Source organism: Cyrtonyx montezumae, unplaced genomic scaffold (genome assembly GCF_038088225.1).
Source record: "Cyrtonyx montezumae isolate F1298 unplaced genomic scaffold, pur_monq_1.0 scaffold_18, whole genome shotgun sequence".
NCBI lineage: Eukaryota > Metazoa > Chordata > Aves > Galliformes > Odontophoridae > Cyrtonyx > Cyrtonyx montezumae.
Genome location: NW_027071914.1, coordinates 16,269,812 through 16,288,097, shown reverse-complemented (window position 1 = coordinate 16,288,097; position 18,286 = coordinate 16,269,812). Strand labels below are relative to the sequence as shown.

Sequence of the window (18,286 nt, the reverse complement as noted above, 5' to 3'; positions counted from 1 at the left end):
AGAAGAGTCCTGAGCCATGCAGGAGAAGCTCAGTATTCCTGTGGGTTAACTCTCCAAGACACTGCTGCTCTCCTTTTCAGAGAACTCGGTTTTATCTTACGGAGTATCTGAACGTGACCAACTCATCTAGATTTTGACATAATTCCTCTAAGCTTCATCATCTTCAGCTAAATGACAGAAACTGGCATTCAGCCCACAGTAAACAAAGAGAACACGGTTTAAATACGCTCCCGTCACCCATTCACTCATCTTGTCAGAAGGGACTTTCCTTCATTCTCAAGGAAGGTACTACACTTTGTGAAGGGGACCTTGCAGGAGCAGCAGCAGCTGTCCTCTCTGAACGCTGCGCTCCCTGCAGAGCAGGCAGGTCACAATGAATGAACCTTGGCTACAGATGCAAATCCATCTTGAACTTGACCGAAGGTGATGGAGAGCAAGCTCTACTGCCTTGACAAAGCCAGAGCTGCTACGAAGACTCTGCATCCTGATCAGGTCCAGGATGTACACAAAGAAAACCACCACTTTATCTTGACTTTTAAAGCATAAAATTTATTTACAAGTTAGCTACCTGGCAGTCATCTACATCCTACCAAATAACGGTGATACTTAAACCCAGGAGGAGAAACACACACCAAGTTTAAAAGCACAACAGCCTCAGATTCCAGCTAAGATCTTCATGGTCCTGCATGATACCAAGACACTGTATTTAAACAGCTGAGCTCTATGAAGCCGATCTATAGTACGCATTTACTCAAAAGGTTAACGAACGTATGAGCCCAGCGAGCTGACGCTGCACTTCATGATCTCGGAGCACTGATCAATGTTCTTCTTGATCCTGTAGAAGGTTTCCACGTACTCAGAACGGCCCAGAAGCTCCACAAAATCTTCATCGTGAGTTATCACCAGGAGCTGGAAGTTTCGCTGTCGTGAGCGGCTTTTGATGATCCTACAAAGAGACGTCACTCAGCGCACACAGATCACACTCCAATTTAGAGAACGTCCTAAAACACCCAGCTATTGCTTGGCATTCCTTTATTTCCCAACTAACATAGATCAGCACTTCTTTTCACCCCCTTTAAAACCAAGCAATACATAAAAGCATCTCAACCCCCTTAAGTTACACCATTTTTCCTCTTCCGAGTAAAGAAAAGGGAATTTTCTACTACTGCTTTTGCATGCTGAAGGCAAAGATATTTCAGCTTAAAATACAATTTACTTCTGCTGACCGATACTAAAAGTTGACAAGCACCCAAGCTTCACAAGAAGAGATGACTTACTCCACGAGGGCATGTGCAAGAGATTCTATGTTCTCTCGATCGAGATTGGTGGTAGGCTCATCCAGTGCCAATATGCCACAATTGAGGCAGAATGTTTCTGCCAGAGCGAGACGAATGATAAGAGAAGCAAGCACCTAAGGAACAAAGAGACATCAGGGTTCATAGAGAAACTGTGTGTAACGTTTTTAATGCCAGGACAAACTGTGATGAAAGTCCACCAAAGAACGTGGTGCTGGCTCGCTACATTAGGATGACTAATTAGCTTCTGAAAACTACATCAGAACTCAAAGCTTGAAGTGGAAGATCCATTCTACAAAGTACTACATTGGAAAACAGGAGAGAAGTGAGATAACCAAAGTCCTGGAGATGCTGGAATGAAGGACTCCAGGCCAAGGATGCTCCAGCACTGCCCTCAGCACTGCCTCTTGTCTCTGCTGAAGCCCTGTCCTAACAGTGTAAGGGAGGTGGAAATCTGCATGCGCATCACTCAGCTTGAACTACTGACCTCATGACTCCTTACTAGAACTGAAGATGGTACTGTTCAACAGCTTGCATATTAGGGCTCTATTATCAGACTGCATCATGTTTTTATTAGCTCCCGTGAAATACTGAAAATCACAGAATGCCTGATGGAAACAGCACTAGCAAAATACTTTCCAAAGATCACGACTGCTGTCATCACTGCTCACGATCAAAGAAAAGTTCTCAGAATATAAGCTAAGACACTGTGAACAAGTTTCACTCTCGTTTACATAACACTTCAGCATAACTGCTTTAGGAGACGGTGCGTTTTTTGCCTACTGTGATGTTCTGTAAGAAGTCTTGGATTCCTTCTGACATGAGTACAGTTTTCACAACAAATACACTTCCATGCACAGGTCAGAATCTGACAGCACTGCTCACATCCACGCAGCAACACCATCACATCTCTTCACAGAGTACCTCTTCAAGATGTTACTGCTGTATGCACCATCAAATACCACACACTGCTTTGCTGCATTGTCTATTAGTGTTAATTACTATCTGGTCAGGGAGAAGTGAGGAGACAGAAGAGCTGGCTGCCAGGGAAGCTGGCAGCTGACACAATACCTTCTGCCCAGCACTACATCTTCCTCGCATATCCAGTGCTGTATCACCCTTTATCATCACTACTCTGTAATTGTAACTTCTCCTTTTATCAGATGCTGAAACGTTCTCGTCTGCATCAGAACGGATTTCTATATATTCAATATCTGAAAAGAGAAACAGTTTTTCCATGATTAAAAATGCCACAGCATTAAATGGCTCAAATTCAATCGAACTGAGGGATGTGGCGTACAGAAGCTATAAAAAAAATCTACTTACAACTCCCACCCATAGATCAAACTTTGAAATTAATTTCTTTTTAATTGAAGAAATAAAACAGGGCAGCTCCCCAGACTCAAAGAAACCTCAACTTTGGAGAAGATGGAAAGGGCAAAATTACTTCTATGAATCCCAGAGTTAACCACAGAACATGTAACAAAAAGGAGACACAGTGGTAACCAACAGACACTGCCTTCAGAATGGAACCATTTTCACATCCTGGACTTCCAATACCACGAAGTGACAATGTCTGCTATGCAGTGCTGAGTATAAAGCTGGAATATATGGCTGAAGCTACAACACCACACACCTTGTCCTCTGTAGGTACTCCGCCAAAGGTCACGAATTATTTTGTTGATTTCTTGCATCTTCATGCTATGGAATGTCATTATTGCTCTAAAGAAGAACATAAACCCACAGATTTTCATATAAGCAACTGCAAACTGCTACAGACAACAGGACAAGGTAAGAGCTCCCTTTCTGTTCTCTAAATACTTTCAGTAAGAATATATTAACTCACTGATTCTGAACACAGAAATGTACAATTAATTGCCTAAATGGATGTCATGACTAGAGCTACCTTTCTCTTCAACAACAAGAGTAGCATAGGATATAATTTATAACTTTATTTCCCTAATTAATATATCAAGTCTTCTGCCCAGTAATAGCTGACTCCTCAGGAAAGCCTTCAAGAAAGGACATGATGCAACTTTTCCAACTCAGCTTTTCAAACACACAGTGCTTAAAAAAAAAAAATCTTGCTTGCTTGCTTGATGCAAAGTTTCTTTCAGAAAAAAAACATATCTGTATTCAAAAGTAATTCTGAAATTGACTTTTTACACATACTTTTCCCACTTCCCCTCTTACAGGAATTACTTCTACCTGTTCTGAGGAATACCGAAGTCTCAACTCTGAAAGGATTAGTTAAGTCTGAAGAGAGAAAAAGTATGTTCTGCTATTTACTTGATTAAATCCAAGAATGCATTCTTCATCAACATCTATCAGAAGGCTCTAAATATTAAATCAATAAAGATCAATAGATAGCACAGAACACCACACGAATGTCATTTTTTCCCAGCCTCGTATACAGCTTTCCATCTCTGGCCATTAGAGTTAACATTTTGTCTCACTGATTTTTCAGACGATTACCAATAAGTGATGCTTATCTATTTTTCTTGAAATTACAAGACTGCTTTCCTGTTTTGCCTTAAATAGAAACAATAGATGATTTGATACCATAAAAAAAGATTCTGAATTCTAAAAGGGAAATTCTTGGATTGCATTTCCATTTAAGCTGAAAGGAATTATAAACGCTCTGAACAACTTGCATCTTCACACGATCAACTTCAGATTGGCTTACGTTCAAATATTAATTACATCTGTTTTATCATTAACACTGATTAAAACAGAGCTCCTCTAGACCCCAGTGTTTGACAGCCTTCCTTGAGACCTGTCTTCCTGAACTGCAACTTTCATGAATGCATTTAGTTTATCTTCCAACCACACCAGAGAAGTTCGTGTTCCAAGACTTCATTCTGTGTGGCCAGAAAATGCTCTACCTTGTATCTCAAACCACTGCTTGGAACTGTCACAATCATTTCCTTTCCCCCTTCTCTACGCACTGCAAGACTTAAAAAGCCTTTATCAACCTTTCTCAGTCACTTCTTTTCAACACGGAAACTTTTCTCTCTTTCTCTCTCTTTCTTTCAGGGGGGCTGCATATTTTATTTTGTATTTGTTTACAGTGTCAGAGATGCTCTTTTTGGTCAGTCAGTCCAAGAGGATGAAACAAGCTTCCAGAGGAAGCAGGAACAATCACAAAGTTTATGCTTTCCATCCAATGTAAGATGTGTTTCTTTTGATCTTGCCCTCTCTGATACAAGTACAAAACCATCCACACTGGAAAAGGGTAAAAAACAAAACCAAACCTCACCTCTGAACTGCAATATTCTTTAATGCAAACACAATTGTTTACCTGTGAAGAAAACTGTGGGGAACAAGAAAACCACATGGCAGATCTTATTTATGGTATGGTATGCCCAGAATCAGCAATGCTGGCAGATACTCTCACAAAAGCTTTCTACAAATGACTTCAGGTGGGAAAAGAAGCAAGAAACAGAGACAGAGGAACAGCCTGAAGCATCACTGGCTCTTCCACCACTTTTCACACGAAGCTGAACATGTCTACTGTCTGGAAATCCTCTAACCACCAGAAGCAGCAGAGCAAAAGATAATTTCACACCAGGATTTCAGAACAGAAGGGGTCACGTGATGGGTTCATTTCCCTATTGTCTCTCTCAGCTTGAACTGTATTGCAAATATGAGTCCTACCATTGTACAAGCAGTACTCAGAAAGGGTCCTACAGAGAACTAATAAACCTATAAGGATCAGTTCAGTACTTAGATCTACGTTAAGCTCCAGTTAACACCATCAGTGCACTTTTGAACATTATATACGTTACAGAGATCCTGTATTCTAGCAATCCTGTGCAGTCTGTAGCACCTTTTTCATTCATTTACTTTGCTTTTAGGAATCAGTTTTCTCTGGAAGGCAAAAAAAGAAAGGCTACTGCAATTGGTTACTCAGGATAAATACAAAAACAATGGAAGTAACATATGGATGTACAAGCTTTATACTTAATTACACACCTCAAAGAGTGCAACAATTTACTCTAGAAGTCACCTTAGGAAGTCTGATATTGCAAGATGCCTTTGCATCAAAGCTATCAGTGGTAATGAAGACTATACAAAAGATAAGAATTAACCTCTCACGTATACTTACTTATCAAGAGCCTTGTAATAAATGTCCAGATCTTTGTTCACCAGCTCTGTTGTTCTCATAACAATCATCATCTCCCTGTGCTTTTCCTCTGCATCCTTGAACTGTGACTCTCGAAGTTCCTTTTTAAACCTAATGATCTCTTCCTCAAACCCACGCTGTCGGCCGAGTGCAACGTGATGGTTTCTTTTCAGAGCCTCTATTTTCTCCTCTAAATGTTTTTGTTCACTGTCAAAGCACAATTGATCAACAAATTTTTTTGTATGTGCTGCCTCACAATATTTTAATCAAGGTTCTGTTAGACAGCAGCTCACTCTTTTGTGCACATGCAGTTCAGAACAGTTAAAATTACAGTATCAATGCCACCAGAACTAAGACATAGTTAAAATAAAAATGTATTTAAGTTCTCTAAGAATGTATTTAACTCACTATTCTGAATAGGAGAAGCAAATTATCACGCCCAAAGCACAAAGCTTTACAATTGATTTAAATGCAGGAATTACATGGGGATACTGAGAAAACAAATACAATGAACAGTTGGGTACTTTAGCACTTGGGTAAGCTCAGCAGTTTGCACATAAGGAGCTGGATGGAGATAATCCCTTCTCAAAAACGTTTATTATCTGAACAGCTGCTATTAAACTACAGAAATAAATAAAGGCTTTCCTGCTGAGACCTACCTGAGAAGACTGAACATGAACTATTCTCATCCAGAGACATGATGCTTTTTAAATGGACTAAACAGTGGAAACTGTTAAAACAAATGGCTTAGATTGGAACAGGTTACACGTGTATTTGTAGCTACAACTATGTAATTTCACTAAGTCATCTATGTTATGTTGTCATGCATGAGTCTGAAGGATGAAGCAGTCCACGTGAATGGGGAGAAAGGCACACAGTAAGAACACAGGGAGCACTAAAACAGCAAATGCTGCATGCAGATATTTAATGAATTCTTATACAAAACGTGCTGCTCAGTTCTGAAGATGCTTACTTTTTCAGCTGTGGGACTTTCATTTCTCCCATCTCCCTCACAAGCTGTTTTATATTGTCTTCAACTTCTTTTAGCTCTTCATTCCGCTTCCTCAAAGTAAGGTTGTCCTCCAGCCACCTCTCCTGTATCTGTTTCCACAGAAGGTAACAAGTTCTGTGATAGGTTCATAGGTACATTAGGTTGGAAAGGACCTACAAGATCATCTAGTCCAACCATCCACCTATCACCATCTCTACCCACTAAACTACTAAATCATGTGATGTTTCAGTATATCAATTCTCAGTTACAAAGCATGAGGGCTGCACAACTCTGCAGCATGCTTTGAACATAAAACAGTCGACAACACTGAAAAGTACCACAGCACAAGCTTACTTTGTTTTAGAAATAGGGCATACAGAAATCAGCATGATTATTTCATAATTCAATCTGAAACAATACATAGAATATTTATCAGAGGTGACCCTGAGTGATCCTGAGCATGAATGTTAATGGTACAAGTGGGAAAATCACACAGGGTGAGATTTAACAAAGTCCTCTAATTCAATTGTACAGGCAGGATGGTGAGATGGGGTGGGGAATACATGGTTCTGATACAGAACACAAGCAGAGCTGGAAACATATACACAATAATTTAAAGCACATGACAAAATCTGGAGTGACAAACTATTCCTGATACCTGCATTGCAGCAGCCCTCCTTTAACTGCTTTTGAAAATGCTGGCTATACCACAACAGTCTTAGCTCCCTCAGACATACCACAAAATGATGGAGACTCCTTTTGTGTATATAAATCACAAGACTTTTTTAAGCTTAACACCCCATACAGCAGCAGCTTTGACCAATAAACCACTAAGTACATCAGCAGGAGACAAACTGTGCACCAGCAGACTTAAATCACTTCAACAACTCAATGACTCCACTGTAAAACAATGCACCTACTTTTTGAGTGTCAATATCCTGGCGAATAGTTTCCATCTCTTTGCTAATCTTCTCCTTCTGTTTCTCACAGGCAACTAACTGAGAGTTCACTTCATCAAGTTCACACTCCTTTTGCTAAAGGAATTAAAAAAACCAACACATTATTTACATATAAAAATGCTTTTAAAAGCAGCTTTTTAATGATTGATTGTTCTTTAGATTACCTTCTTATATTCTTCCTTTCCTTGTCGAACATAGATTTCAATTTCTTTCGTGTACTTATTTATATCTTTAGCTTTCTCTTTTATGCCATTCATCTGCAAGGAAAACATTTCAAATGAATTGCAGACTCATGCCCAAGACCTGGTATGACTTACATCAAAGATAACTTTTGAAACCCAGATGCTTTTTATTACTGCTTTACAAAAGAAATGATAAATACCCATTTGTGTCTTTTAGACTTGTTAGACAAGAGAAGCACCTGCCCCAAGAAAGAACAAGGACAGGTCACAGCCACTCTTGCCATTCCTCCTGGATCCACTCATTAGTGACCTGTGGCACTGAAAGCCCTCAGTACTGCCAATGTCCCCAGAAGCTTTTTTGATAAGAACACCAAAGATTAACTTACAACTGAGTTAATCTCCCAACTTGGTTTATGCTCCTTTCCTTCCCTTAAAGATCCACAAAACGAAAGCATCAGCTGTAGCCACCACTGTTTCCTAAAAGCCAACTTGTTACCAAGGCTTTGCATGCTCCAAACCAGTGTGTAATCCTATCTCCCAACCACGTCAAATGCAAACAAACCTTCTCTTGTATGTCTTTATTGCTTGCAGTCCTTTTGTTAATCAGATCCTCCTTGTCTTGCTGCAGTTTTTCTAAAGTTGCATCCAAAGGAAACACCTGCTCTTTTGCTTCCTGAAAAGCAGTTGAAGAAAGTCCTTTTTATTTACACATTCTGTCAGCAACCAACAATTTTCCAGGAGCTAACACTCGAGAACACGACTTAGTTGCTGGGATTACAGATGCCAAACATCCCAGGATTCTTTTTTTTCCAGGACAACAAAGCTAAGGCTTTATAATTATTTCCTACCTTGATTTCTCTGTGTAAGGACTGAACCTCAGTGGTTAACTCCACTGTTTGCTCCTCCAGTTGCTGACGACGCTGCACACTGCTGGAAATCTGAAGTTTCTCTGCTCTGAGTTCATTCACTGCACTCTTCAGCTCCTGAATTTGATTTTGCTGGTCTTGCTTGATTTTTTGATTTAACTCAATTTTACTAGTAACTGCAGGCAAAACCGCAGACAGTGAAATGCAGATATGTTATTACCAACGTTTAATGCCTTCCTTACATAAGAAATCCAACTCCAAATTAAGCTAGTATGCCTCCCTCAAAAAAAACCAAAACCATCAGAACATGGTTATTTCAGGATATGAAAAGGAAACTAAAATTTCTACCTCAGTGACAGCAAGTTAGAATATTGTTCTTAATATAAAAATGCAGTATCAGTCTTGGATGACCTACCTGTATCCCACAGGTGTTTCTTCTCTTGTTTCTCTTGACTTACTTGTAGAACACTTCTATTTAAATCAACCCCCAGCAACTTAGCCTCCTGCTGAGCAATTTTTCTTTCAACATCCCTAATATCAGTCTGAAAGTAAGATAAGAAGTGCTGCTATTACTACATTAGTGTTTAACAACAGGGTTTGGTTTTGTTTTTTCCTTTTCTTTAATCTTTGGCACACAGAAACAACCTTGCAGCTTGAGGCATATACTCCCCAGCTGGAGCAACATCACATCATTAGCACAAGGTTCTGTTAGCACACAGGCTGCTGGAAGATGGCATTCTTATTTGTGAGAGGAAATCAGTATGGGCAGACTTCCAATGGACCCAGGATACCTCGTAGAAGTTACACATACAGCCTCTCTGCAATGACACAACTGTTTAACTAGTTTTCTTAGTATCAAGAACAGCTATGCTACCTGTTTGAAAAGTATTAACACCTCAATTTTCTTTTTTTGTGGTATTGTTGAATAACTACTTAAATACTTGGCAGCAAACAAGTGTCACTTTACGTGTTGAAAGGAATTACAAAAGCATACCTGATACCTTTCCATTAGAGTTATGTCTTGTAAACATGCATTAGCACCTTCCTTTTCAGACAGAACTGTTTGCAGAAGTGTTTCCTGTTCTTCTATCTCACCCTTCAGGCGTGCAAATTCCCTGTTTACAGCCTGCAGCCTGTTCCTCAAGTCTGGTATGTCCCTTTCTTGGAGTTCCACTACAGTTTGCCTTAAATAAAATACAAATCCAGCATTGTAAGTTCAAAATATTCAAGATCACAAAATCTACCACATGAATTTAGCCCAAATGGTATCCCCTAAGGCAGGTGAGATTTAAACACAAAACCAACCAACCAAACCACTCTCTTCTGGCTTTGAAGTACAGTAAGTGCTAAAAAAAGGTCTACAATCCACTGCACACGAGTGCCCTCTTGTGAAGGAAAGGTCTACTCACTAACACAATGGTCTGCAAATATCTTGAAATCAGAGCCTCTTCTCCATTAGCACCAAACTTACTTTTACTCTAAGTTACTCCACTTCTACTCTAAATCCTGATCTTGTGACAAGGAAACCCCAAGACTCTCTCTCTCAAAAAAAAAAAAAGATTTTATAAATGGTGATTAAAGTATATTTGGTGCCTGTTCTATGAATGCAATTTCCATTTCAGCATTTTTAAGAAACGTATTTAAGGTGTTGTGCTGTGAAAACATTTTAGAAGCAACAACAAAAAAAACCCTGTACATTTTAAATTGCAATGATAAAGAACAAGGAAGATAACTGCTCCTGTGTAGTGTAAAAGATTTGTAGAAAGCAAAGTATACAACCACTTCTTTTGTCTCACTTCCACGAGAAACTCCAAAGTACAAGAAATACCAAAATTACATGGTAGTTTAATATTTAAGTCCAAGTGAGCAGAGAAGAAATGCTGGAAAAATATTTCTCACTGAAACAAATTACCTAGCTCAAAAATAAAGCATCCCAGATGTCAACATAAATTTTCAATAATCAAGAAACAAGAATTCAAAAGAAAACAGCTTGCAACAACATTTGTGAAGTACTTTACCTAACTGGTTTAAGACCCATCATCTCATCACGTTTTTTCTCTCTTCTTTTAAGCTCAGACTCTGTGGACTTCAGTTTGTCTGGAGCAAGGCGCAACTTTGACTGCAGATCACTGATGACATCCTGCAGTGCAGCCTCTGTTTCAAAACCTCTTTGGCAAACTGGACAACACGGCTGGTTCTCCTCTGTCAGCTGTGTAATGAACTGTGAATAAACTGCAGTGGCTCCAGCAAGCACAGCTGGTTTAAAAAGAAACAGAAGGTGTTGAATATACAGTGCATAATAGGTCCAAATTAGATATGTATGAACCACAAGTGAAATAAAATTATGACTTATAGATCACTGAGATAGGAAACTAAAATGGCCCTAAGCAATCTGGTCTGAATTCAGAGCTGTCCCTGCTTTTAGCACAGTGCCCTACATCACCTCTCCTGAGGTTTTCTCAACTCAAATTTCTCTGTTTTCATTAAACCACAGCCATCCCTCAACAATTATCAGTGAAAATGCTGCCATACTTCCTTCTGGAAATGCTCTCTCTCAGAGAGCAGTAGGTCCTACAGACCAAACCCAGGCACCCTGCTAACCCCATGCTTGTCTTCACACCTGCCAGATTCAAGTGCTCCAACACTTCCTTAGTTCTGTAAAGGTCTTCATTTACACACACACACTACATCACAGCAGATATGTAACTCGCTACACATGAACAAACTGGAAGAGTTAAACCAACTGACCTTGATTAAATCCGAAACAGAAGAACTAGTAAAGATACAGAAATTTTGTTAAAAGTAGCAAGATTCAGTAATAACCTCCCTTAAGTCTGTTTTGTCCTGCAAATACAAAACCTCCTACACTATGGACTGTCTCAGTATCTCTGGCTTCTACTTACAACGAGCAAAAATGCAGAGCTACACAGATAAGCTTACCTCTCTGCTTTGAACTTTTTTCTATTTCATCTTGCAGTTTGTTCAGGTTACTGTCAAAATCCTGGCTTCCACAAACATCAAAAAGTTTTGCTTCGTAGCTGGACAACTGCTCTTCTTTTTTCCTCAGTTCAGCACTGATGTAATTTTTCTGCTGTTCTGCTGATGCCAGCTGTTTGCTAAAACATCAATGCACAAACTCTTACATTACAGAAAAACAAGAAATTCAAGCTGTAGTAGCAAGTAAGAACAAAAGTATGGAAGTTCATCTGAGACCAGTATTACAGAGTTGTTCATCAGTTGTTCTATAGTGGGTTTTTTTTTTCCAGAAATCTCCAGCACAAACTTTCAATTAAACTAAACAGAGCATAAAACGTTGCACTTTAATTACTTCTTGTTTTCTAAACTCTTAGTGATGAGAAATTTGTTTCAAACACCAAATTCATACAAAAAACTTTCTAGAGTAATATCAGTTTTTCCTTCTGTGCTGTAATTACTGCTTACAAGATATTACTGAACAGCTTAAGCAGAAAAATGTTGGCACCTTTATGTTCATGTTCCACACTTCTGAATTATGGACTGTACCTAGACTACAACTCCTGCCACTTTGGCACTCTGGAAATGTAATCTCTATCACTGCAGTGTGCTGATGTCGCCTGCTCCTTCTGTCAAATTCTTTTATATATTCAAATGAAATCAGGAAGATGCAATCATGCATGGATCAATGGTTAATAAATATTCTGCAGCTCATAAGGAAGCCAGAGGGCTTCATTCATTCATACATTCATTCATTCAGACAGGGTAGTATAAATAATTAAAAGATGTATTAGAATATTGTGCTATCTTTTAGTGCTGCCTTTGACATACTGATGTCACGATTTTATTAACCAACACAAACCATACTGGCTACACATTATACACATTTTGCCAGCTTCTTCCCTTCACTTGGAGAACATCTCAACAACAAGTATGTTAATTACATTAAACTTTCCAACACTGAAATTCATAATCACATAAATACATCAGGAGACATAACCAATTAAATCAATACCCACTTTAGCAGGGCATGTCTATTCCTTGTCTCATTAATCTCAGTGCTTTTACCATGAAGCCAGTCTTCAAGTTGTTTTTTATTTGGAAAATATCCCAGCAGTAGTGTCAGTTCTTCAGAATGTCTTGATTTTACTTTTCTGATCTGCTCCTCTTTGTCTGCCTTGAGAAATAAGGCATTTTAAATTAATGTTTTCATAGGTTCAAGTTTATGCCACACAAGTATTCATAGAGGAAATGGCATGCATGAAGTCACACATGAGCTTTACATACAACATCATGATAAATATCTGAAAAAAGACAATTCCTGGAGGAACTGCATCAATGTCATATGCCACTTCCCCTTCTTATGAAACAATAGAAAAATTACTTTGTCTTTCTTCAGCATCTCCATCTGGGTAATCGTTGTGGTATGTAGATTCAACTGCTCCATCTCTTGATCCAGCTTCCGAAGAACTTTGTCCAGGTTGATTTTCTCACTTTGCAGAGTTTGCACTTCCTGTTCAAGAGTTTCTATGCTGCTGTTCCTCTCTGCTTTCTCAAGTTCATGTTCCTAAATCAAAAAAAGAAAAAAAAAAAAGCCCAGAAAAATTATATAATTACAGTAGGCAATAGATCATAACTAAAAGGAAGCAGAGGGAAATTCTTCAGACCTTCCCAGCAGAAATACCATTTTGCTGTACAGGACTTGCATAGAACACATGCAGAATGATAAAGTCTGTGATGCCTTCATAGGAAACATGAAGCAAGGCTCTGAAATGCAGTACATTACAGTGCTTCACAGAACAAAATGCTTATAACCAACTTGATTGTGAAAAGAGCTAGTTACCTGGAAAAAAAGCATCTAACACTGCACTTCATCTTAAATTACTGGCCCAGAAAAATGAGAAAATCTTCTGATATCCACATAATCCAGCAATACCACAGCCATGGTTACTAAAAGATTCATAACTGACAGAGCAGAAGCAAAATACTCTAAGTATGCATTTCTATTTCAAAGCTGTATAAACGTTTCAATGACAATAACTTACTGTCTTTGTGATCTCCTGATCCAACTCCACTATTCTGTCAGAAGAGCCCTCCAACTGCCGCAGTTCATATTTCACATTCTTCAGTTCAGCCTGCCTCTTATTCTGGATGTCTGATTTCAGGTCGATGGTTCTCTCTAATCCAGTTTTCCTATCTCTTATTTCATCTATCTGTTTTTGTTTCATTGCTTCTTTTTGAGCGAATTCTCTCTGAAAGTGAGAGGTGGTACATTCGTTACCCTCTTCGAATGAAGAACACAGCATTAAAAACTGCTTCTTCACACAAGTGTGCAAACATTCAGTTACAATGCAAGACATGGAAATATTCAGCCACTGAAGCATTTTAACAAGCAACGTTTTTACATTAGATAATGCAAATGCAAAAGAGTAAAGTTTTGTGAGAGCAACTTCATGTTGAAGATGACTTCGCAACAAATTTGCTTGTTTTCTTACCAACTGCCCACTCTAATTCTTCCTCATTTGCTTGAGATGGCTGCTGAGAAGAAAAAATTATCTGCCAAGCTGCCTGCTCATTAGCTTTGGTAATTCAGATAACTCTCAGTCCCAAAACTAACTTTGTGGAAAGATTCATACATCTCATAATAAAAAATAAGGACAAAAAAATGGCTCCAGTTTCCCCCTCTCCCTCAGCATTCCTACTTCCAGCACCATAAAGACACATACAGACTAATAACACACTAATAACTAATATGGAATAACAACATAATGAAATCCTTACCATTAACTGATTTGCAGCTTCTGTATCACTCTTCTGTCTCTCATTCAGTAACTCATGAAACACAGCAATCTGTCTGTCATTAAAAGGTGCCTGCTCAAAACCATCTAACTCCAGCTGTGCTGACAAAGACTGAATTAACGAATCCCTCGCTTTGATGTGCTCTTGGTGACGATCTGCTTGCAGCTGCAGACGACCTTCACAAGAAAACTTCACGTGAGTAGAGCCCTCTGACTGCCCCCACGTGAGCCAGTAAGAGCACTTCAGGTTCAGCATCTTGGTTGGAATAGATGTATGCAATCGTAACTGGTTAGCAGCCAACTCAGACAGCGGAAACAAATGTGCTGAGAATCACCAAACTGACACTGCTTCACACCACCAGAAATCACCTGTGTTGAGTGCTTCTGTAAGATGGTCCATTTAAGAACAAATGTACTACAGACTGTAACTATAACTCAAAACAAATGCACATCAAAAATTTCCAAGGAAGGAGATGTGGTTATCTGTGAGATTCCCACACCACATTGTACAGCTGACCCAGAACTAACACGCGTTTTGAGGCTTTTGTCCCACTCAAATACCTTCAATTCTTATCAATTCCATTTCAGATCCCAGTGATGTTAAAAATAAATACAAGCTCATAGACCAACGTACCTCGTTCAATAAGCAGTTCTGACTTCTCACTGTTGAACCTCTGGCATTCTTTTGAGGCTCTATCTAATTCCCGCTTACAGTCTGATAACCTCTTCTCCTTTTCCTTCACTGTTCTCTGGTGGTTCTGGTACCTGTCCCTGAGCTGATCATCTGTTCCTTGGAAAACCTGCACTCCAAACGAAATAGAGTTAAAAAGCCAACTGAGTTTATAAATTTATATCCAACGCTGTGATGCTCAAAAAAACAAAGGGCAGGTTTTAAAGTAACAGAATCCAAGGATTATCAAGCGAGCTGCTTGAGCTATGGAAGTGCCCTTAACCAGCACACAGTGCATAATAAAATCTATGACTTCTAGCTCATTTGGTAGCAAAAGGCAGACTGATTTTTATGGCAGAAAGCACGGCAGCATGGAACGTAAAGGCTACCTTTTCCATTTTCTGTTGCAGATCTTGATTATCCTTTTCCATCTGCCTCCTCCTGCTCTCCAGGGCTTTCACTTCATTGTCTAGAGACATTACTTTCATGAGATTCTTCTCAACTGCTGCCAGAGAACACTGCAAAGGAAAGAAGGCTGCAAGTAAGATATCTCATTGGTTTATGAATCCCATAATTATTATGTTCTATGCAATACAGTACTCTGAAGAACAAAACCTTCAGTTTTACAAAATATTTTGAAACAAAAGAAGTCGATTTTCATTTAGTTTTCGTTCACAACAGTTTTAAGGGCAACAGCTAAATTTCAAACAGAGATATTCTAAATTGAGATAGAAAAAAAAACCACCCCAGTGCTCCCACAACAATTTCACTGATTGTTCTCAAGCCTCCAATGTCTGCATACAGATTAGAGCAGCATCTGGCAGGTTTGTTGCTTAATTCTGCTGCAGAACAGAGGGTTAGTTAGCAACACAGACGTGTTTTAATCAGGACATCCCTCCAGCTTTGAAATTTTCCACTTTTGTGCTGAAAATCTTCATGTCAGTAACACACAAACTACCTTCAAAGGATCAAGTTGACTCTCAATAGATTTTATGTTCTCCTTAGAAGCAGACAGCTGAGCTTCTCTGTTGGCAAGATTGTCCTGGATTTCCTGTGCTTTTTCTTTATTCTGTTTTAGGTACTTCAGTTCTGTCTGGCACTCTTTCACTTTCAAGCCTTGTTTCAGCCTCACTTGACGGAGAGTTTCCAGTGCTTTAATATACCTTAAAAAGCAATTAATAAAATAAATCACACAACTGCCAGGTCCTACTGATAATACAGCAACCACTACTGATGGAGGGAACTACCCCTCAGTAGAGTAAAGAGAAAAACCTTGTTGCTGAGAAGATCTCATCAAATTTTTGCTTCAGGGCCTTCCCTTCACTTAATGGCCAGTTGGATTCCTCTTGGTGGCAGAAAATGACATTGTTAAGCACTGATTTGGAAACACCAAGGGCACTGATCATCTCTCGATCAATTTCTGCACACTTGGAACTGAGGCTGACCTTCTCACCATGCCTATGTAGCACAGAAAGAAGACTCACAAAGTCATTAGCAATTCTTTTTAAGCTTTTTTTTTTTAATTAAAAAAAAAACCACACAAAACAACATCAGCAACAGTACAAGCATTTCCCATGGTACAGGTTATTAAAGTAAATAATTACCAGCGAAATCATTGGCACTTTACAGTAAATGCTTTTAGTCAACTGCTACACATTACAAAGCCATGCAGAACCACCAGAGGGAGCAAAACCAGCTCTGAATAAAGGCAGATGAATATGCTTCTTAAACAGTGGGGACTGGAGTTAAACACCAACTGACTGTGCTCTGAAACTGAAAGTGCTGCTAAAGGAAGTACAGCTTACATATTTCACACAATGCTACTTTCAATCTGTGCTATTAGTAATACGACTTTCAAATAAATACGAGCCAAGAGATGTTAGTAGCTCTTAAAATAATGGCTTTCCAGACCTTCCATCTAAGAGCACAGACAGCAACTTCAGAGAACACATCACAAAGCTTTCATCTCATACATAAAAACATACAAACCTCAAACTGAATTTCACACTGAAGTCAGTACAAAAAACTTACTTTGTTCGAGTAATGACTCCTTCAAGGGTTTTAAATTCTGTTTTCTTGCTTTTCTGGGTACAAACCATGGATCGTTGGACAGCTACGAGCTCTCCATTAACATCTCGAAACTGTAACCGAATCTGAGCTCTAACATCTGTTTCATTGGCAACCTTAGGTACAAACAACAAAAAAGTGAGTAAGGGAAGTTCTTCACAGCAGAGTACAAGCCCTTCCAGTCTCCTCTAGTTGTGTTTTTCCCAAAATAATATGGTCAGCTCATGTCTGCCAAATTCAGAGTATCCCTACTTTCACCACAAGCCTGAGTGCAGTTGGGGATTTCACTACATACTAGATCTAGTCACTGAGGCTTTTACCTTTGGATCATGAACAAATGAATTTCCTTTGGTACCAGGAGGGAAATCTCCAGTGGATATGTATTTAAGGCACTCAATGATGGTCTAAGAAAACAGAAACAAGCACATAATTAGAATGACAATTTAGAATAAGCAAGATGGACTACAGTCAAAATGCAGCCCAAGTACTTACAAATAAAAGCTAGACAGGAGGGGAGAGAGAAATAAGGCGTGATGCTTTACTTTGCCATATCATGAGAACACGGTATTGCAGAAGCAGTTCTGTGGGCACAGTGGGGATGGGTCGATGGTTGGAGCAGGCGATCTTAGTGATCTTTTCCAACCCTAAAGATGCCACGATTCTGATCAGCACCACGAGCAATTTCCTATGCAAAGCAGCACGCCAAGCCCAGGGCTGGAAGCACAGCTCTTACCGTTTTTCCCGCTCCATTTGGTCCCACCAAAATAGTCAGGGGACTAAAGAAGGTGATGATTTGTTTGTCTTTGTCCTCCACACCGAAACTCCTCACCCCGAGGATGCTCATCTTCTCAATCTTCGCCATCGCGGCAGGAACTCCCCCTGCCCCAAAGCCCGAAGTGCAAGCACCTGTCTGCCCGCTTTACACCTGCAAAACAAAGCCGTGTGACACAAAACCCAACGGCAGCCCCAAAAATCACACAGCACGAGCACACAAACGCGGTCTCGGTTACACATCCGTCGCTGGTCGCTCCTCTCGACGCGGGCCCCGCTTCTCACAGCACGCGAGCACGGAGCGCTCAGGGCCGGGCCCGGCGGCGCCTCAGCGCGGGAAGAGCCGGCCGAGAAGCGGCGTTTCCACAGAGAGGCAGCGTCCATCTCTCGGCCCCACGGCCGAACCATCCCCCCCCCACCCGCGATCACACCGCGCTCACCTCCGCTCCCCGCGCCGTCCCGGCAGCCACCGCGGCCGCCCTCGCTCCGCCCCGGCCGTGCTCCACAGCGCCCCATGGCGGCCACGCGCGGCGTTCCCGCGGCTGCGCTTCGCCCCCACGCCCGTCCCCGCGTGTCCCCTCCGTTCCC

At 40.1% G+C, this 18,286-nt stretch overlaps 1 protein-coding gene across 1 annotated transcript; it reads right to left on the bottom strand.

Moving 5' to 3' along the window:
- Positions 1-537: 537 nt before the first annotated feature.
- RAD50 (RAD50 double strand break repair protein) lies at positions 538-17,852 on the bottom strand. The gene is made up of 25 exons (XM_065734855.1): positions 17,661-17,852; positions 17,248-17,331; positions 16,892-17,043; positions 16,133-16,318; positions 15,819-16,023; positions 15,250-15,378; positions 14,825-14,990; positions 14,174-14,367; positions 13,438-13,644; positions 12,777-12,959; positions 12,412-12,569; positions 11,360-11,535; positions 10,438-10,675; positions 9,414-9,603; positions 8,835-8,961; positions 8,402-8,595; positions 8,116-8,226; positions 7,536-7,628; positions 7,333-7,446; positions 6,395-6,522; positions 5,404-5,628; positions 2,932-3,017; positions 2,367-2,509; positions 1,278-1,411; positions 538-946 (listed from the first exon to the last, which is right to left on the bottom strand). Exons 1-25 carry the CDS (start codon positions 17,787-17,789, stop codon positions 760-762), a joined length of 3,939 nt encoding a protein of 1,312 aa, XP_065590927.1. The 5' UTR covers positions 17,790-17,852; the 3' UTR covers positions 538-759.
- Positions 17,853-18,286: the final 434 nt, after the last annotated feature.